At 36.1% G+C, this 22592-nt stretch overlaps 1 protein-coding gene across 4 annotated transcripts in view; it reads left to right on the top strand.

Moving 5' to 3' along the window:
- RNF13 (ring finger protein 13) overlaps positions 1–22592 on the top strand; it is a 41745-nt gene that overhangs the window by 3994 nt on the left and 15159 nt on the right. For all 4 annotated transcript variants that reach the window (XM_080622774.1, XM_080622773.1, XM_080622775.1 and 1 more), the window contains exons 2-8: positions 2632–2759; positions 5641–5721; positions 8827–8952; positions 13573–13660; positions 16740–16830; positions 18301–18406; positions 21838–21931. In XM_080622774.1, the coding sequence (XP_080478900.1) occupies positions 2646–2759; positions 5641–5721; positions 8827–8952; positions 13573–13660; positions 16740–16830; positions 18301–18406; positions 21838–21931 (700 nt within the window). In that variant the 5' untranslated portion in view covers positions 2632–2645. The remainder of the gene's footprint in view (positions 1–2631; positions 2760–5640; positions 5722–8826; positions 8953–13572; positions 13661–16739; positions 16831–18300; positions 18407–21837; positions 21932–22592) is intronic.

The following is a 22592-nucleotide window of genomic DNA, read 5'->3' as shown; positions in this document are numbered from 1 at the left end:
CCCATGTACTAGGGTCAGATCATAAGAGCATGTCACACAGAAATGAGCCACAATTGTTGTACCTCATGTTCTGTAGATGGAAGTGCTGCTGTTAAATGATCTAGGTTATTATGTAGCTAAAACACATTCTTTTAAAATGCAAATTCAGAAAACATCTCCAGTGTTATCAATGCTTATATATAGGCTCCTAGATTAAGTCTATTTTTTGTGACTCAGAGTATTGATGCAGAACATGTTGTATTAGAAGTTTGAAATTGTACATTGATACTGAGTTCTGTTTTAATAAAATGAAGTTGCTAGAATGTGACATCTGGGGAAAAGAAAGTGAAAGGGTTGAGTCAATAGAGAGGTATAGAAAACAAACACTGGTTTAATTCTTTTAGGGGTGGGGCAGAGACACATGGCAGTAATCCATCCTGTCTTTTGGGAACATTATACAGGACAGAAGCCTCAACATGTAGTGCCTGAGAGATGGAGAGAATATAGATGGGCATCTGGCCAGAATTCTTACACAGCTCCATGTCTTTCCAGTTCAGGTTGCATTTCTCAACAGCACAAGTTAAGCCTAAATCTCAAACCCTCACATTACTGCAGGCTGTGGGAAGTATATATTACAGGAATTTAACCCTCTTTAAAAACATTAGGAAACTTGTAAGTCATGGGGGAAGTATTAAAAGGTACAGTTTATGTGGAAATCCGAGGACTCTGAAACTGGGAAGTGCTACTTTTATGGCTGGTTGCACAACTTCAGTTTATCCATTTGCCCTTTTGTGTAGAAATAGGTATACAGTTTAATAAATTATATTCTCATATTTTTCCCGTACAGAACCTTGCTTCATTCAGTGCATGAGTGGCCTGCACTAAAAGGCATCAGTCATTATGTTGAAAGCTGAGATTTCTTCCTCTTCCTTGCCCAACCCAAGTTTTTGGATGCTTGATTTTGAGATTTAGCTAGTAAAATCTTAACCTTCATGTGAGTGTGTATTGCCTGTTGTTTCTGTTACCAGCTGATAGACCCACATGAGGTTAAATGCTCAAGGGCATTTAATGGTGTTCAGCATTTTAAATGAGAGCTTTGCAGACACCATTTCTTACTACCTTCAATGTGATATTTAGTAAATGTTGCAGATTAGTACCATGTTGTTCTTATTTTTGTAGATTGTGTGAGCATAAATTTGAGGGCCCTATAATTGTGAAGGAAGTTGGTCCTTCATGGGCATATAGTAAATTCTGTGATCCTAAGGAGCAGCCTTTGTCAGTCGTGGAAATGACATTTCAACCTGAATCATGTTTGTTGTCTAGACTAGGGACTCTTTTTGGTGCCAGAAAAATAGTTATGTGGAAGAGATAAGTGGAAAGTAATCTGTAACCCGTTTCAAAGAATACTGAGTTTCTAAGCTGTGGATTAATTAATATCTTGTGTTAGCTTTTGTCTTTGCTGAAAATAATTGAAATGTTCAAAATCTAAACACTGTATCTTTAGCACTTGTGTTGTATTTGATGGGCCAAATTTTGTGATTTAATATACACATGATTGTAAAATTGGCCAATTTTTGATAACTATAAATTACAGAACAAAATCTGTTCATTCAAATGTTTGGTTTTGGGCGTGGTTGTTTGGGGCTTTTGCTGGTGGTTGTTGGGGGGTTTTGGAGGAGTTTGGGTTGTTTTTTTGGGGTTTTTTTTTGGTTTTTTTTGAAGGAAACATGAAAGTCTCAGTGACTTCATTACGGGTGTAGGTATCATTCATTGCTCATACAAGGAAGGCAGTCAGGCCCTTAGTGTATTTTTTCAAATCATTTAAAAAAAAAAAATCTTTATGTGGCAAAGGAAAAATACGGAAATGTTTCGTTTGCTTCTTTCTAACCCCTCTACACACTTTTTTTCCTTGATTAATGATAAATCAGCAGTTTTTAAGAAGAGTTTCTCTCAAGAACCATGCCTATTTCCAGACACAAGCTGTTGCTTTTTGCTCCTATTTTTAATGAAAATTTATTAACAAAGCAGAATTAACCTCCGTTTAATACCATGAGCTTGTGAAATGCATACAGGCATACTTTACAGAGTACATGTACTCTTTTTTTAAAAGTCTTAAAAATACACATAGTTCACAGGAGAGTAAATCTCCTGTCCAGACTGTAAGTCATATATGTACGTTTGTGCATTTCACTGAAGCTTGTAGAACTAGTTTGTATTTCTTGCCTGTTGGTATCACACTGGTTTTGCAAGTGTGTATTTAGAAATAAATAAATGCTTTTAGTACAACTATTCCAGGTACATGAAATTTTGCTGATTTGGACTTATGCTAGAAGAAGGAAAGATTAAAATTAACAATGTCTAAAGTTTGTTAATAGCATATAAATGTTCATTCCTGTATATAGTTTGCACTGATACATGTTTCCTAAAGCTCTTTGAAGTGGTACTATTGCAGTTTTTGTTTTATGCATGCATTCCCATGGAGGTTACAAGCTCTTGAATGAATTAAAGATTACTTGTAATCAAAAGTAAACATAGAACAAAGTTTTGCGTACTACTTTAGAAAATTTTAACTGACCGATAGACCCCAATAAAAATCACAGAGGAAAATATTTGCTATATGTCTTGACTCTGGTTTGGTTTTCTTTGTTGCAGGTGCTAAGTAAAATATGCTGTTGTCAATAGGAATGCTGATGTTGTCTGCCACTCAGTTATACACTATTCTGACTGTTCAGTTATTTGCATTTCTGAATCTTTTACCTGTGGAGGCAGATATTTTAGCAGTAAGTATAAGAATTTTTTTCTATATAGACAAAATCTCTATAAAACTGAATCTTCTTTTAAACTATTCTCTTAATGAATCAGTAAAATAAATATTATAATAAGTAGCTCAGAATGGAATTGCCTCAACATTTTAGTTCAATAAAAAAAAAAAAAGTACATTTTCAAATGAGCTTACAGATGATGTGTGCTCAGATACTGTGACAGTGAGAGTACTTCATTCCCTTAGACATTTTAAAAGTTCAAATCTGATTAGATACCCCATAGCATGTTATAATCCTGTTAAACAATTTCATGATTCATTGGTTTAGACAGCAGTTTAAGTTTTGATGATGGATGCCGTTTTGTAGGGTAATGGTATATAAATGAAGTAAAATAATCTTTTGTGAGTAGTATAATTTATGTGTGTGCTAGAGGCTTTGTCAGTTAAGTGTGTGTTGCACCTAGATAGATGTGTATATATAATTTTTTTAAATAGCTGATAATATCTGCTATCATTAAGAATAATATTGTTAGTGTATGTAGAACTTTAAATTATCAGGCTAATAAAGAATATAATGACCATAGGGTTAGTGGTAAAAGTTGTTGCGGGGCTATATATTACTAGTTTTATATATAATTAAACATAAGTACTGCAGTCTTCATAGTCTCTGCTAGTTACAGTAATATCCAGGAGAGTTGTTAATATCAATTAATTTAAGAGAACAGAGTGAAAAAACCTTGAAACTAAATGTTAAAATAAAAGTACTTAAAATGTCGTGGTAATGTGGGGTTGATGAGTACTGGATTGTGCAACTTGGATCTTTGGGATGTTACTGTTCTATTATTTTTTGTAGATACAAATTTTAAGGAACAGTGCAGATAGATAATTGCTTTATTGTGGAACTTACATCGCCATTCTATTGTGAGATTTTAAAAATTACTTTCTACTGTAAAACTGAATTTCCCTCCCCCCGCTTCCTCTCTAACCAAGCACGTGCTTCCTCTTTTCATAAGAAACCTCGCTTTCGTTCTTGCTACTTCCTCCCTTAGATATTTAAAACAAAACAATCCACTAACCTAAAAAAAAGGGCATTTTTTAAGTTTAGTTTCATTTCTTTTATTTAAACGTGTGTGCAGTATTCTAAAATAATTCCATCTAAACATAAAGTGTGTTATTCATGAAGTGTTTGGGTATTTGGAAGTTACGGATCTATTCTGAGAATATCTCTGCAGCAGGAAATGAAAAGATGAACTAGGCACTTCTTTAAAGTTTGCTATAAAAAGAAGTCAGTGGAAAGCTTATGAGATACTCAGAAGAGGGAATGTTTGCACACTGTGTCACATGGAGTTGAAGGCAAACAAATATTTTATAATCTTGGAGATTTCATGGTTTAATTATTGTCTGTGGAGCAAGATTCCGCTCAAATTTTGGGTTCTCCAACAAAAGAAATTATTTTCCAGCTGATTTATGTGTATTATGCTTCAGTGTTCTCATGTAGTTGCAGCCTCGAATGATTATGTTTGTATAAAGTAGTTATATGTATATGAAGCATTATTGTTTATTTTTAAAATAATGGCTAAAAATAAACAGGCTTATGTCTGACTCCCACCTTAAGTTGGGGCTTGCTAAATGATTCAAAAGAGTAGCATGAGCTCAGGAAGGACATTTTAAGAAGGTGGATGAGTGAGTAAGCGAGGATGGAGGAAGGCAGGTTTTACTGGCGCAGTGCTGTGCTATGTGATGGTAGGATGGAAGATCAAGAGAAGAGGTTTTATGGAGCAGGTTGATTAAACAGAACAAAAATGCTTCCTTCAAATTTAGTTCCATTCCTGTCTTTTCCCTCTCAATTTTATTAAAGTCTGTGGAAAGGCAGCTCCTTTGAAATGTTGCTCCTTTGAAAGAGTTAAGGTAAATTGTGGTAGTGTTTTTCTGTGAACTATAGTTTGAGTTTCTGTGCCTACGTCTGGCTGTTAGGAAATGCCTTGTCCCTCTGAAAGAAACATAATCCTTACTTAACTGTTCTGTATGACAACTGTGTAATATAATGAATAGGCAAATATTTCTGAGTCACTAAGTTATGTAGTAAGACTTACCAGCTGATGTGCATTCAACTCAGTTATTGTATAATTCACAACTTTTGCAAGAAACTAACTCTATCACTTTTAATGAAAAAATACAGCATACATAAAATTTTCTTTTTTTTTAATTGTGTGAATTCTGCATTGGTTAGGCATATCATAGAGCTACAGAAGATGAACAGAGAAAAAGGAAACCAGTTTTCCACAGATCTAAGGTCTTTGTAGTATTCCTCTGCTTTGAAATGGAAGTTCATTGTTAATATAAAACAGAACCATATAGTTTTCAGCTGCTAACCTGAGTAGACAGCAGGTAATTTAGAAAGGATAATGTATGGAAGCTATTCTTTGCCTACAAGAAACCACCTGTTAGAAGTTGTTCTTCCCTCGATGTGAGCAAATTCAAAGGAAAAAAAAAAATTAAAAAAAAATACCCAAGCCAGCAAGACCACCACCATCCAAAAAAACCCCACACCCCAGAACCTCAGCTCTTTTGATTTTTGAGCTTTTTGGGTTGTTTATAGTCTGAAAGTGTGATGGGATTTGAATTGTAGACAGTAGAAAGAAAATTTAACATATGGATAATTTAACAGAAGATCTATTACTTCCTTGTATTGACAACTAGTTAAGAAAAGAATGATGTTGCCATGACAAGTGGAAGAAGCAATTTTGTGATTTCATTGACATGGTCACAAGAGGTTCTATGTCTGATAAATACTTTAATCTAAAAAACAAAAACGTGGTTTTGTTTATTTCTGTTTATATCTGTTATCTATTTCTCTCTTGTTGCAAACCTGAATTTTCTTTAAAATTTGTTTCTTTTAGTATAATCTTGAAAATGGAACCCAGACCTTTGATGACCTACCTGCTAGATTTGGCTATAGATTGCCAGCAGAAGGCTTGAAGGTAAAAAAAAAAAAAAAAAAAAATCCCCACTGTATCTGTTGAATATTTCTTCTATAAGCCAAAAAAGAAATTAAATGAATAGCACTGAGGAAAAATAAATACAGAACAGATTAATCTACTGCTCAAGCAAAACAGATGTGGAAAAGGCCTGAAATGAAACCTCAAGGTGACACTGTTTTCATGCCCACTGGTTTTATTTTGGGAAAAAGTTAGAGCTCTGTACTTGTTTACTGACTATATGAGAAACAGTGCAATTAAATAATTTGCCCAAGTAGTGAGCCAGTTTAATAACATCAAAAATAGATGCGAGGAGCTTTGATTCTAATCTTTTTAACTGTTAGACATCTGTTTTGTAACTAAGGTGAAGGTTGTCACCTCTGTAGAACTAATAATGAGTCTTAGTCTTGAATATAATACTCAAACTTCTTTCTTTGGATTTTAATTTTTTTGTAAAAAATAAGAAAAATCCAGTCCAGTCGTAACTAGCCTTTAATTTCTATGTGTGTATTTCTTGAACTGAAACGTAAAGTTGTGTGATTTGTATAAAACTTCTCCACAGAATACAGTTGGTTCCAGGCATACCACTCCAGTTAAAAAGAGTAAATGCTTTGCATGAAACTATGTAACATAGGTAACATTTGCTGTAGGAAGTGGGGGAACCTCAGGGACCTAAATTTGTGTGTCAGCAAATCAGTGCAGAATTTTCAGTGGATCTTGCTTTTAATTGTTATAGGGTGTGTGGCTGTCACCACAAACTTGATAAAGAACTGGTTGCTGGGTGCAGCTTCTCTTCTAAAAGGGAAATTATCATTACAAAATCCTATTTCTCAAAACCAAATTGCTCCTCTATTGGAGGTTAAACTTTATGAATAATACATATTTATGGATAAAATATAAGATTATATATAAAAAGTACATTTAAACTGGCAGTTTATAAATATATAAATTGTCTATTAGATATATTTTATATATTTAAACTATCAGTTTATGGCTATGTTTGTATATAATTACATAATTTCTACACAGGTGGTGACCTCTCTATATATAGCTAAATCTGTCAATGAAAACAGCTTCAACCTGTCAACTCTAGCAGTTTCTTGAACTCACAGGAGTGCAGCTTCTCATGATCTTTATTCACATAAAACAAATTACTTGCATTCTTATTTTCTGGCAATTCGCTGCTCTTTGTCTGTATGATAACCTCTTCTGGCTTTAAAAATTGTTTAAATCTGTGTGAATATTAATTATAGAGATATCCTTATGTCAAATGCTGCTCCACTGCATTAGCCTCCAAACTCCTCTGTCATGTTACGACTGTACTGCAGACACAGAGCAGATTTTCTGAAGAGGTATGTTTCAAATGAAGGGTAGGCAAAACCTGCTCAAGGTATACAGTCTGGATTTTTCTGTATGTTAATAATCAAAATCTGTTGTGAAGAGATTGACAGAAGTAAATCTAATTACTAACAATGTAATTATTACCTAATATTAATAAAATTAATAAAGCTGCTCCTTTCAGGTGATCTAGAGATTTGATCAAGGAAGAGATATTCTAGTAAAGGAAAAAGGAATGTCCGCTTTTTTTACAGCTAGAATGAATAGTTTTGTGAAGCATGCATGCTACTCTTTTTGGCATTTGCTTAATGGAAACTTCCGTATCCGTGGTGTTTACAAAGCATTTATAGTAGTACGGAAGACAGTTCAGAGGAGTAGTCAACCCTGAAGTCACACCATTGTGGAGAGGGACTAGTGTCAGTTTGTTCAGTATTTGGGTGAGCATGTTTTCCAGTTGATGTTAAAGCATGAGGTTAGGAAATTTTCTACTCCAACCATTTTCAGTGGTGGAGTACTAACTCAGTCACATAGAGACAATCCAAAGACTGCTTCAAGTCTGGTATTTCCAGAACTTCCTACATCTGTGGATCTTCCAACTATATCAGATTTGAGGACCTGTAGTCTTTGCTTAGAATAGTGAACAGCTATTCTGTATGCTAGTTCAATGTTGATTTCACACACATACCCTTCTTCCATTTTCCCCTTTAATTTCCAAGTATGAAATTGATGTTAGTGCTTCTCAGGCTGTTATACTTCAGTTCTTTTGATTAGTTTCCATATGTCTTGGGTTACAGTTCCACAATATTAATGTAGCATGTGCTGTCCTCTTTATCTGCTGAATTATACTGCAAAGTCTGAGTTACGAACTTCAGATGATGGAACTGGGAAAACTGTATTTTCTTTCTAATTCTTTATAGATATGAAGATTCTGATGAATCACAATAAATAGGAATGTAGCAGAAATCTTGCTATGATGTAGAACTGAATTGGTAATAAGAATTTGTTTAGCTATTGTATGGAAAAGTACTTGTACTTAGAATCATAGAATCATAGAATAGTTAGGGTTGGAAGGGACCTTAAGATCATCTAGTTCCAAACTCCCTGCCATGGGCAGGGACACCTCCTACTAAACCATGTTGCCCAAGGCTCTGTCCAAGCTGGCCTTGAACACTGCCAGGGATGGAGAATTCACAGCTTCCCTGGGCAACCCATTCCAGTGCCTCACAACCCTTACAGTAAAGAACTTCTTCCTTACATTCAATCTAAACTTTCCCTGTTTAAGTTTGAACCCGTTACCCCTGGTCCTATCACTACAATCCCTAATGAATAGTCCCTCCCCAGCATCCCTATAGCCCCCTTCATACACTGGAAGGCTGCTATGAGGTCTCCACGCAGCCTTCTCTTCTCCAGGCTGAACAGCCCCAACTTTCTCATCCTGTCTTTATACGGTAGGTGCTCCAGTCCCCTGATCATCCTCATGGCCCTCCTCTGGACTTGTTCCAACAGTTCCATGTCCTTTTTATGTTGAGGACACCAGAACTGCACACAGTACTCCAAGTGAGGTCTCACAAGAGCAGAGTAGAGGGGCAGGATCACCTCCTTCAACCTGGTGGTCGTGCTCCTTTTGATGCAGCCCAGGATACGGTTGGCTTTCTGGGCAGCATTGCACACTGCCGGTTCATGTTCATTTTCTCATTGACCAGCTTGTCTGCCAACTCCTTTGTTAAGGTAAAGAGAAATGAAGCACCTGTTTCTGTTCCTGTTTTATAGGGATTTCTAATAAATTCAAAACCAGAGAACGCATGTGAGCCTATAGCCCCACCTCCACTGAGAGACAATTCGTCCAGTGCTTTTATTGTGTTAATTAGAAGGCTTGAGTGCAACTTTGATATCAAGGTAAGATTCTTTTAATATTATCCATCCCCCCCCCCCGTTTCAAGGGCTGAAAGAATTTAGTGGTGCTTCGGAAAAATACCTATAGCTAACGTCAGGATAGATGCTGATTTGAAAGGAAGAGAAAATTTTGTCTACAGGCATATAAAGCAGTATAAGTATTCGATAGCAGTATCAGCTTTTCTTGCTAGTTAGACTCTTTGCTGCAAGGGATCACAACAGAGCTTCATGTGGCTCACACCGAGACCATGTAAACAATGGTAGTGTCATAGTTGGCTGATGGGGAGAGGAGGCAGTGCACTGTTGGGTAGAAATAGGCACTAATGGCAGGATGGAAATGTTTTTAAATGGGTACAACATGTAGGTGTTATGTTATAAAGTATTTATAAAAATTTTGACCTACAGCTGAAGTATTCTCTGTGTTAATTCTTTTTTTAAATACAAGATTAGAATTATTTGTGCTTGCCTAGAATATATGGTGTTATTGAAAATGGCCCTGATGCAGGGACAGCTGAGGATGTCTTAAGGAAAGCAGTGCTCTTCAATTTGCATTGACTTCCTTGCACTAAAAGGAGATCCAGCCCTGTCTGTTGCTATGTGGTATTGTTATTGACGAGTGAGCCAATCTCGCTTTAAAATATAAATTCATTAAATTGAGCAAGAAATAGCAGATAAAAAAAAAACAGCACTGGGTGCCCCGGGAGGCTCTGCTCCGCTCCGCCCCACCCAAGACGCACACCGGGTCTTTTTGGAGGCTGTCCCTTATACCTTTTTGGTTCGGGACTTCAGCCAATCCTGTGGTCTCCTTTGCTCGGATGTTTTGACGTGGCTCTTTTCCATTGGTTCTCCCTGCCGCTGGGGTCTCATTGTCGAGAAACTTCGAGAAGTTTCCAGAAGCCTCAAGAAGCTCCCAGAAGTTTCGAGAAGTCTCCCGGAAGTTTCGAGGAGCTCCCGCCCCCAGTCCAGTCGTCATAGCAACTTCCATCCCCCATATGCTGTAACAAGACACTACCTCAAACTACCCAACCCCCCTTCTCTTCTCTCTCGCTATCCCCTGCAGTAACACAACTGACTTCTCCTTCCTAATGCAGAAGTCGTAATGCAGAAGTGCAATAGTTAAAAAAAAAAAAAGAAAATATGATTCCACACAAAGTGATAGTTACAGAGAGTTTCTTAAAATGTAGCAAACAATATTTTCCTTTAAACCTTTTGATGAATAAACTCTAACCATTACAGTATGGTCAGTTATGTGGTATGGTGATTAAACATGTGAATTCTACCCAGACTGTAGATTCCACTGCTCACATAATCTACCTTAACATCAAACTGGGAAATGTCATATATTGTGAATCCTATCAGCGTGTGTAAATGGCTTAGTGAGAAAAGGAAGGGCAAATGACTAATTGTCATTTTCATATCCTCCTTGCCTATCTGATTGCTACCTCTAAACTGATGGAACAGTATTAGATTTGTAGAATCATAGAATGGCTAAGGTTGTTAGGGACTTTAAAGATCATACAGTTCCAGTCCCTCTGCAGTTTTACTGCTGAAGACATGGTTAAAGGAAGAGGTCAGAATTTTTCGAGTGGAACAGACTTTTAATCAGAAATACGTGCTCTCTGAAAATTACTTGTTTTGCTGAAGAAGCTGGCATTGTGACTGAGCCTTCAGCTTATTTACTGTGGTGCTGAACCACAAAAATCACATCTTTGTTGCTGGCCATAGAATTCTGAGATGGAGCAGCTTTGGAAAGCTACTCAGCTACAGACAAGAGTCAAGCAGGGGGAAGACATGCAGAATTGCTTTTCCACATAGCTATCAACTTCGTAAATGTAGATTCTTGTACTTTAATTTCACCCACCTTGATTTGCCACACACTGTTAATGGGGATTCCTTGCAGAAAATGGAAGATTTGTACATTACTGTTGAGGGATTTCCATGGTCAGTCCTTCAAGGATTAAGTCACACTAGCTTGGTGTGTAGAAATTTTTAATTATGTTTTGTATTTTGTGTCGTATCCATGGAAAAGAGGATTCGCACACTTTATTAAACAAAGAGTAAGGTGGAAGGTGGATGAGAAGTTCCAAGGCAAGCATGGGTATCTATGTACTCACTGACAAGTGAATTCGCTCTTATGTTGTTAATGCTGTTGCAGTATTGCATTATGTAATTTTATGCATAGTACAGCATTTTGCCCTAAAGTTTCTGCCATGAAGCGGCATGTGCACAGAGATGTGAGTTATATTACATGTCGGCTAGGTGACTGACAGGGTGTTTATTAGAAAGTCCTGTCTCTTCTTCTGTTTGACACTGAGAACTACAAATACAGGTGCATAGTTATTTCTTGATTTTTATTGTGTAAAAATATATACTATGCCAAAAACCATCTCCACTTGCAGACTCCCAAGGTGTCTGCATTTTCCAGCAATATTGTTTTGCTGTTTGGAATATAGCTGTTAGGAACACAGAGGGAGAGAATCTGAATTGCTGGCACTCTGAGGTGTGTAACTGTTGAGTAAAGAGTTGACTAATTTACTTATAGTGAAAGGTTACTGTGCAGTAAGAAGTCACTTCCTGAAGGTATTTCATTCTGCTTAGGTGTATCTTAAAAATGGGTTAGTGCTTCATTTTTGGTGCACAATTAATGCTTTTGTCTTTGGGGTCCTGAGTGGCAAGGATGAGCTTCACAATGTGATTGAACAGGCAGTTGCTACTGCTTTTTGCAGCTGGATGGGGTCATTAAGCCTGTGATAGCTTGTGTGGAAGGTGCCTGGCTGTAATTGTGTCAATGTCATCCTTTATTCAAGTAACCCTGTGTCACTGAGATCTCAAAAGCACATTTATGTGTGATTTTACAGAAACACCATAATTTTATAATCCAATAATTAAGCAAAGGGTCTGTGTTATAAGGAACTACCAGAAGTGTGCAGGGAACTGGAACACTTCCTTAAGTAATACAAATTATTTACAATTTGTCCTGAAGAACGTATTTCAGTGTATAATGGATGGTTAATAAATACCTATTCAGGACATGATGTCAAAGAAATAAACCAAGCAAACAAGAAAATGAATACTACATAGAAATTATCACTAATTACCATAGCACATTTATATGTGGCTATGAAAATTAAGAACCTGTGATAACCAGGGAGCTTTAAAGCTCAGATCACTCAAACTTTTGTGTTTCTTCAGTTTCAATGCTTGGTGACTTGTAAGTTATCCATGATGACTCCATTACTGGCATTCTGTTTCACCGGAGCAGATATATAGATATTCAAAGCTTTTAATCCTTTTTTGTCTTACTCTTGACTTTCATTTAAAATTCTCATGCCTTTTTTTTTTTTTTCCTGATTTTTTTTTTGCCTGTTTTTGCTGTTGTGAAGCATGCAAGAAGGCTTCATATATCAAGTTTCACCTAGAGAACCTCTTGTTATTTTTTTTCAGTATAATCAGTGGAAGCTTTCAAGCTTTACAACTTATGTGCCTCTCTTGGGAAGAGAAATAGGGTATGTGTGTATACATACACATGTATTTTCCCCTCTCCTGAGGGTAGACGTCTTGAAAAAGAGCACCCAGGTTTCCCCTCAGTTTTTCAGATCTGGTAATGATAGTCTGCTGTAGAAGAGAGGTGGGGGTGACTTCTTGTAGGACCAAGATTTGTTTGTGTGTGTGTAAGGAGGTGGTATTTGTTGACTGACAAATAAAGTTGTTGTGATGCCATAATATCCAAATACTGCAACTGTTTTCCAGTTCCAAAGGCATATAAAGCTGTGATCTTCTGTTCAGGTGTTCTTAATGATTGTTTGCCTGTTACATAAGTATTTGCATTACAGTGTCCTTAAGTAAATGCATGCATCTCAGTGCCCCATGCTAGCTTAGTTCAAAGCAAATCCATCCAGCTATTACCAAGCTTATTAATGTAGTTCTAAACAGGAGTTGAATAAAAGATGAAACCTGAATGTTTTCTCAAGGTTCTCTAGTGCTTTTTGCATCTTGCTATGAGTTTTGATGCTGCTGTGGATGCATTAAAGCAATATGTAAGGTGAATAGTTGTAACTTGGTTATGCTTATGTTAGTAATAGTCACTGCAGCAAATGCCATTTACATAGCCTTTAGACTTTGTCTATATTGACAAAATAGCCAGCATATATCATAAATGTAGCCAGTACACAATGCTTTTATAGTTTTGCATCCATATTTGTGATTTTATACTTTTCCATGAGAAAGCTTCTGATACCTGAGCTGTCAAATTAGTTTTCACATCTCTAAAGGCACAGAAAAGATACTACCCATGAGATTTCATAAGCTATCAAATAGTAATTTCTAGTTTACCAAAGTTAGTCCCTTTATTTTCTGTTATGATTAAATATTATTTTTATCTATCCATAGAAAGTTTTAAATTTTATTTTTAATATATGTAAAAAATGTCTGTCTGCAGACAATATTAGATTATTTTTCTGGAAAAGTAGTACAATTACAGGAGTATAAAATAATGACATCTTTGTTTTGAAACGTGCTAGTATTTATAACTTGCTGAAAGTGTACCGTGTCTTAGAGAGGGCAGCCAGGTTGCTGTATTTTGAAGCAATGGTTTTTCTAATGAGTACTTTGTGTGGCTCACAGGTTTTAAATGCGCAGAGAGCTGGATACAAGGCAGCTATAGTTCACAATGTTGATTCTGATGACCTCATAAGCATGGGATCCAACGACAGTAAGTACAGGTATCACTTCTTCTCTCCTGTTTGAAAATCATTTCACCCACTAGTGTACAGTATTAAAATCAGTATAAAGTATTATGATGAACACTCACTAAAAAAAAAACAAAACAAAAAACCAACACCAAAAAAACCCCAAAACGAACAACCAAAAAAACCCCAAAACGAACAACCAAAAAAACCCCAAAACGAACAACCAAAAAAACCCCAAAACGAACAACCAAAAAAACCCCAAAACGAACAACCAAAAAAACCCCAAAACGAACAACCAAAAAAACCCCAAAACGAACAACCAAAAAAACCCCAAAACGAACAACCAAAAAAACCCCAAAACGAACAACCAAAAAAACCCCAAAACGAACAACCAAAAAAACCCCAAAACGAACAACCAAAAAAACCCCAAAACGAACAACCAAAAAAACCCCAAAACGAACAACCAAAAAAACCCCAAAACGAACAACCAAAAAAACCCCAAAACGAACAACCAAAAAAACCCCAAAACGAACAACCAAAAAAACCCCAAAACGAACAACCAAAAAAACCCCAAAACGAACAACCAAAAAAACCCCAAAACGAACAACCAAAAAAACCCCAAAACGAACAACCAAAAAAACCCCAAAACGAACAACCAAAAAAACCCCAAAACGAACAACCAAAAAAACCCCAAAACGAACAACCAAAAAAACCCCAAAACGAACAACCAAAAAAACCCCAAAACGAACAACCAAAAAAACCCCAAAACGAACAACCAAAAAAACCCCAAAACGAACAACCAAAAAAACCCCAAAACGAACAACCAAAAAAACCCCAAAACGAACAACCAAAAAAACCCCAAAACGAACAACCAAAAAAACCCCAAAACGAACAACCAAAAAAACCCCAAAACGAACAACCAAAAAAACCCCAAAACGAACAACCAAAAAAACCCCAAAACGAACAACCAAAAAAACCCCAAAACGAACAACCAAAAAAACCCCAAAACGAACAACCAAAAAAACCCCAAAACGAACAACCAAAAAAACCCCAAAACGAACAACCAAAAAAACCCCAAAACGAACAACCAAAAAAACCCCAAAACGAACAACCAAAAAAACCCCAAAACGAACAACCAAAAAAACCCCAAAACGAACAACCAAAAAAACCCCAAAACGAACAACCAAAAAAACCCCAAAACGAACAACCAAAAAAACCCCAAAACGAACAACCAAAAAAACCCCAAAACGAACAACCAAAAAAACCCCAAAACGAACAAGCAAAAAAAACCCAAAACGAACAAGCAAAAAAAACCCAAAACAAACTACAAATGAACCCTCCAAAACCACCCCAACAAACAGCACAACAAAAAAACTCAACCCAACGACAAAACCACAAACACCACCAAAAAAAACCCCAAAACAAACAAAAAAAACCCACAGAAAAATCCACCCCAACCAGAAATCCTTTTAATATTTTAAAATAGGAGATGCTTGTATAAGAAAATATATATCTGCTTGTGTATTATTTGTGGCACTAAGTTTATATGTTCTTTGAGTGTTTCTTTTGGTTTTCCTTTAAATTTTAATTAAGCTATTTGAGATAGTCTATCTCAAATAGAGCAAATTTAGTCTAATTCAGCTAAATTTGAGATAGACTTGTATAACTGATGTGGAAATAGTTGATATGATCTTAAGTAGAAATATAATAAACTACTGTATTGGAAGGAAATTAAACTTTAAAATACGGCTTTTTTAGTATTTGATCGTAGTTCCGTAGTTTTGTGGTTGCACTGTTGTGCACATTTTCTGTTCCCTTGGACAACTACATTCTAATTTCATATGAATACGTATTACATATTTTCAGTTTTTCAGTTGGAAAAGAATCTTCAGAGACCAGTGCACCATTTTCTGATTATGATGCTAGTTGTTCCAATTTTAATCATATATGGAGTGAATGTGTTAGAACAGCTTGTAATCTAGTCAAAACTTTTGTTTTATGGTGTATGTTTTTTGTCTGTAGTTCTGTCATGACTTTCATTGTGGCACTTCTTTATTTTATTTAGTTTTTGAACGTGCTCAATATGGAACAAGAACATAAATGGGAACAAAAAAAGTCCTTCCAAGTGGAAACACCATTGAGTAAACTAGGAAATGAACTTTCAGGAAACTAAATGGCAGCTAGGTAGCCCAGAAAGCTACATGAAAGTGGTTTTGATGAATTCCCAACCCATGTGACTGTTATTTTCGGGTTTCGCTGAGAAATCAAAGTGTAGAACACATTCACAACAAATACAGACTTAGGTGGTGTGAGGTGACCCTAAGCCATATATGCTTTTGCCTTGGGAAACCTGAATGCTTTGCTATTAAGTAAACTCAAGATACTTTGACCCTAAAAATGTGAAGCATAAGTCAGAGGTGCAAATCAGAGGTGCAATAAAGTGAAGCTGAGGAGGTTTTCTACAATATGGGATTTATCTTTCAATGTTTTTCATTTATGCTGCATCTTGTGAGCTTCTTATTACCTTCACTATTAAGCAGTGAAGGGGGAGGAGACAGTTGCACTCAGTTTCTTGAGACTGAAATAAAAATCTGGGATTTATTCAGTCTATTCTTCCTTCTTTTTGACCTTTTCTAGCCAAAGGTGTTTCCAGTATGTTCTCTTACAATTAGGATGAAAAGGAGGGAAGAAAGATTAATTAAAATTTACAGTAACAGATCACAAAATCCTAAGTTTCCAGAAATTTTGGAAATTAGTGGAGATGTGTGACTGACAAAGTCTCTGAATAAGAGTGATGATCTGGTTAAGCTTACTCTGATGATTCTTCTTTTGTAAAAATATTTTGGCTGTATTTCCCATTAAATATTCTGCTAAGAACTTTGATTTCTGTACCTGCAATAAAATACCAAGATATTTGGTAGAAAAAATACTATCATTTCTTAAGTGATGTAAAGATATAGTATGTACATATCAGTCTAAATGTCATTATGTTAAAATGTCTTTATGTTGTAATAGTCTCATAATGTTAAAAAGTCTTATGTCTTAAGAATGCCCGTAGTGTCTGCATAGTAATAGGTTTTTTCCTACCTTTTTTAAATACAGTTGAGGTTTTAAAGAAGATTGACATTCCTTCTGTCTTTATTGGTGAGACATCAGCTAATTCTCTTAAAGAAGAATTTACTTACGAAAAGGGGTAAGTTATCTCATATGCAGCTGTGTTATTCCTTGCATTAAGTCATTGCCTCTTTTTTAATATTTATGGGTTTAAAATAGGATGCTTTGATGATAGAGGCTATAGGTATTCTGGGTAAAACTGTGTGCCTGAAAGCAATGGGCAGAAAAGATTTAAAAAATTAATGTAAATTTATTTCCTGCAGGAAGGTTACTATCTATTTAAGAAATGCTGCTTCTCTATTTTCATATAGCATTAAACATGAGTTTAGCTAATGATCTAGGAATGACAGAAATGCTTGTGAGAGCATGTGTATTTCAAATCTAAGGGTGTATTATTCTTACAATGTATTTCAGTTCCCATTGAAGTCAGATGCTGGGCTTTGGCGGTGGGGAGGGAATCATCCTGTATTAATAGCTCTAGAACAAATCACAGATAACTTCCTATGCTAGGTAAATCTGCAGGAATCATTTAAGATGTTTCTATCAGCATGCATGAGTAGGTTTGCACTGCTTCTGTTCTGCTTTTAAGGTTAAAACTTGAAAAGCATTGTGAGAACAAGATGGTTGAAAAACGTATCTTGAATAGGATGGAAAAGGAGGTGTGTTTTGTTATTAGTCTAACAGTCTTGCTTCTGTAGGTTTGCCTGTCGTTTCACTGAGTAAATCAGAACTAGATTGTGTCATCATTCTCAAGTAGATGCCTTGTTGATAAAACTACTTGATAAGTGTGGTTCCACAAGAGTAGTGGTTATAGAACTACTAATACTTTTATACATTGTACTTTCTCAGGTGTTTCTGGCTGTTTGTTCCAACAGAATAATAATGACATTTTACTTCCTCAAGTATCAATACATACTGCTATTCAGATATTCAGTTGCCAGCATCTGTATCAGATTGCCTAGGAAGATGTTTGGTTACTGTACTGTATTTTATTGACTTCTGAAAGGACAGAGGGTGCACCTTACTATGCTTCATGATTTGAAACTAAACCTTCCATATAACCCAGAAAACTTCAGTAAATAAGAGTGATTTTACAGTATGTTTTGACAGAGTTTATATAGTCATGTTTAATGTATGGTGTCCCTGCCCATGGCAGGGGGGTTGGAACTAGATGATCTTAAAATCCTTTCCAGCCTTAAGTATTCTATGATTCTATGTTATGTTTTTCTCATTCTGCTATCAAAGCAGCTATGAGATTGTTTTCCTGGTTGCTTTAGATGTATTTATGATTGAAGTGAGTAAGTAGTTTTGACTCCCAAAAATGTTAAAAGAAACATTGTTTTATCCTTTCGTTTATTGCTGTCTTTACATTACTTGGCTATCAGCTGAATTTTCTATGTTGTTGTGCATAGGTAGGTATTCCTTTAGTGTGCCTAGTGATAATGCTTTATTTCAGTAGGTTGGTTGGTTTTTTTTTCATTGTACTTACTCTTTAATTCATTATTAAATTCTAACTTATTTAGAAAGTGTTATCTTTTTCTCCCCACAGTGGCCATGTTGTGTTAATCCCAGAGTTCAGTCTTCCTTTGGAGTACTACTTAATCCCTTTCTTAATAATAGTAGGGATTTGTCTTATTCTCATTGTCATATTTATGGTAAGTTTCTTCTAATAACATTTTTTCTTTCAAATGATCATTAAAAAAAAAACCCCAACATTTACTGAATTTAAATGAAGAGATACAGTAAAGAAAGTAAAGGTCGAAGGAGGTGATCCTGCCGCTCTACTTTGCCTTTGTGAGACCCTACTTGCAGTTCTGTGTACAGTTCTGGTGTCCCCAGCATAAGAAGGACATGGAGCTGTTGGAGCAAGTCCAGAGGAGGGCCATAAGGGGGTTTGAGCACCTACCATATGAAGACAAGCTGAGAAAGTTGGGGCTGTTCAGTCTTCAGAAGAGAAGGCTGTATGGAGACCTCATAGCAGCCTTCCAGTATCTGAAGGGGGCCTACAAGGCTGCTGGGGAGGGACTCTTCATTGGGGACTGCAGCAATAGGACAAGGGATATGGGTTTAAAACTTAAACAGGGGAAGTTCAGGTTAGATACAAGGAAGAAGTTCTTTACTGTGAGGGTGATGAGGCAGTGGAACAGGTTGCCGAAAGAAGTGGTAAATGCTCCGTCACTGGCTGTGTTCAAGGCCAGGTTGGATAGGGCTTGGAGCAAACTGGTCTAGTGGGAGATAATCTTAAGGTCCTTTCCTACCCTAACCATCCTATGATAACAGTGAAAGCTCTGTGTTCTGTACGTACCTGTACTTGTAAACCCTTATTTTTTCAGTAAAATAAACGGGTGCAGAATTTTGGCGAAGGGGTGTCTTTAAGGGATCGCTTAGGATGTTCTGCTTGGTATAGAACTACTTAAAAAGAGTTATGCTCAATGCTATGCTTTGTTTTTTATCCAATAATGACCTGTCCTTGTGCTCTCATATGCTGAGACTATGTCCAACATTAACAGACTTGTACTGCATAATAAACTTTAGTCCTTTGTTCCACATTGCAGTTTGTTACTGCAGGTGTAGTAATGGATCAGCAAGCTTGGAACATGTTACAGCATACAGCATATGACTTACAGCATACACGTTACCTATAGAGGTTCTCAGCTGGACATGTGTCTCCTATACATAGCTCTGCTATTTAAACTTTATTATTTCAGAATACTTGGCATCCCACTTCTTGGAATCTCTGCTGGTCTCTAACCAATTTATTATTTTACTTTTTGATAAAAATCAAGTAATGCATCAACTATTCTATAACATTTTATTAAGTATTTCTTTGTTAGTGTTTTTTTTTTCACTGCAAATTACATATTTCATTGACAATCTTGGGCATATTTGGCATAATGAGAATTGCAGCAGCTCTTTGAAAACAAAGCAGAAGTGGTCAGCTAGAGATGATGTAAAATTCACCAATGCTTTGTCTGACCGTCTGGTCATAACCTTGATTGGAGGACTTTGTCTCAGTTAATGGGGTGAATGTACGGCCTTATTGTATCCTGAGGGTCAGCACTTTGAGGTGAGGAGAGATGGTATGTCTAACAGAGAGCCATTACCAGGAATAATATTCTCTGAACATCTGTTCCAATACTATCAGTATTCTAACTTGAGCATCACTAATAATCTGCTTAAAGTACACCTAAGTTGAAAATAGACAAAATACTAGTAATCTAATAAATGGAATGTAGAATGATGTGAAAGGGACTGTAGTATTATTTTGAAAATCATAAGTACTTGCTTTTCACCTTATCAAAATATGGTGCGAAGCCCTGGGCTGTCATTTTTTTGGAAGGGTACTGATAAGGGAATGAAGGTAATAAGAATAGTTAGGGGGTCTCTTATTTAAACAGCAATTTGGAATGTTACCATTGAAGAGAAAATTAATGAAGGAGGGGAGAAACATACTGTTGGCATTACTGACATAACAATACTGTTGTTATGAGGAGTGTGAGCTTGACTTTTATCATGACCACCACTGTGGAAATTCAGAAATAAGAGATGGTTTTTACGCTGAGAATATTTCTTCATATTTCACTTCAGAGTTTTTCACCAGTTTAGCTGCTTTTGTTTTTAATTAAGTTAGTTGCTGGACTTCAGTCCTGTTACCTACAGGTAAATAAATGAACTAAGTTACAGACTAATTTGCACCAATCACTTTAGCAGGGAACTAGAACTACATAACACAGTGCTAATCCCACTGGAAGGCCATGTCTCCTTAGAATTGCAGGTATTTCCCTCAATATGAAAACAGCAGTTTTCTGCATCCAGAGTGTCATTAGAAATGTTACAGGAGTGAGCTAAACAAATTTGTAAAGTGTTTTGACTATAGGGCATAGGTGCGATCTCTTAGCAGAAGAATTAAATCACAGAATGATTTGGGTTGGACACAGGAGTTGAGTGCACATGAAGTAATGATACTACAATCGGGTTGAATTTGGTCCTCATTCATTTGTGGTTTTCGCCTTGCTTATTTCAGGCAATCTTGTTTTTAACTAAGAAATTAATCTGAGGCTCTTTCATAGTGGTTACTAAATACCTGAATTACAGAAGTAAAACTGCCGTTTATGCATACATATGGGGTAAAAAAAGAGTCTGAACAAACAGTTTAGATCCAAGATGCTTAAAAAGTGAAGGCAGGTGTGATGCAAAAGAATAAATAAACTTTATTTTGTCAAAACCAATTACAGTTTCAAATGTTTCTAATAGTATTTGTGCATAATATACATACACTTGTTCTTTTTAAAAAATAATCTATTATGAAGTATACCCGTGCCTTTCAGGGATTCCTGAAGTGAGAGATGTTCATGCAGTTTATAATATTAATACTCTCTCGTTGTTTACCTTACCCACAGTGTAGGTAGGTGTAGAGCACTTCTTCAGATTTCAAATGACTTGTTAGTATGTATACTTTGGTTAAGGCCCTTTGCTTGTCTGTCATTGTATTGGAAAAAAGAATGTTGTATCACAGATGATAGAATTAGAAACTGAACAGAAATAGCTTTAGGGGCTATTAAGAAAATGGAAACAGTGTCTTTGTTATAGTTGAAGACAGCAACTAACTATGACTGGAAGTAACCACTTTAATCATTCCTAAACTACACCTAGATACTTTGGAAACAGTTCTGATGAATGTGGGAATAATAATACCCTAAGAGAGCTGTAATAATGCAAAACTGTGAGCAAAAACACTCAATGAATTGTGTTTTGTGTTGAAATGTGCCACCCCACTATACGTGGCTTTGATAGAGGATTGCTGCAATGGCCATTATTTTATATAGTAGAAACATTTTTTTTCCTGTTTCCTTTCCAAAAAAAAAAAAAAAAAAGCTTGTGTATTTTCAGCTTCAAGTGTCATGGTCATTGAAAACTTCCTTTAGGCTTGTTTGGCTTCATCCTTGAGTTCAGGCAAGGGAAGTGGTGGTTCAGTTAGAGCCAGTATTCCCTTCTGACTAACTTACTGTGTAGACTCATAAATCAAAATAGTTTTATGGTTTTTTTACTGTTTTAACTTTTCGTTTTGTCTTATATCTGTTTCCAGATAACAAAATTTGTGCAAGACAGACACAGAGCAAGGAGGAATCGGCTTAGGAAGGATCAGCTTAAGAAAATTCCTGTACATAAATTTAAGAAAGGCAAGTGAATCATTCTTTGTCTAACTAATTAGACTCCATTGTTTTTAACACCAAAAAACACTCTAAATTGAGGGGGATTTGTAGTTTTGGAGATAATTTTGAGTATGCTTGAAATAGAGTTTGGAGTGAAAGCACATGAAATACTTGACCCTGTTCTGACTGAAGAAGAGTTTTAACATTTCTGTAGCTGAAGCACAACTGATACCACATGCAGGCTCTGGCTGAGAATTAAAATGTTGGTTAATATACCATGGAATTGGTACAGAATTTCCACAAAAATTCTTTGTTGTGCTGTCATTAACAATGACCACAGCAGTTAGTCGCTGATGCATTATTTGGAGCTCCTCCCTGAAGGACTGTGTCCAGCTCTGAGATTGTCTAGAAACTGAGATACTAGTGGTGTATAAGTTGCCTGACATGGTAGAGACTATAAACCAAAACTATCTTGTTGGTATAATTTATCTGATTTTCCAGAGGAGTGGTCTTTTCATTCAATCACCATACTTCTGTCAGGACAAGAGAGATTTAAATTTAATGCCAAAATACTTGCTGTTGTGATTCTTTGTAGTGATTCATTTTTATGCAATATCTAATGACAAGGTGAGAAACAAAGCTGTTAGTTTATTCAGTGAAATAGAAAAGCTGCTGTAATTCCTTCTCT

The sequence above is a fragment of the Psittacula echo genome (genome assembly GCF_963264785.1).
Source record: "Psittacula echo genome assembly, chromosome: 7".
Taxonomy (NCBI): domain Eukaryota; kingdom Metazoa; phylum Chordata; class Aves; order Psittaciformes; family Psittacidae; genus Psittacula; species Psittacula echo.
The sequence above is the reverse complement of the archived record's forward strand: the minus strand, read 5'-3'. Positions and strand labels throughout refer to the sequence as shown.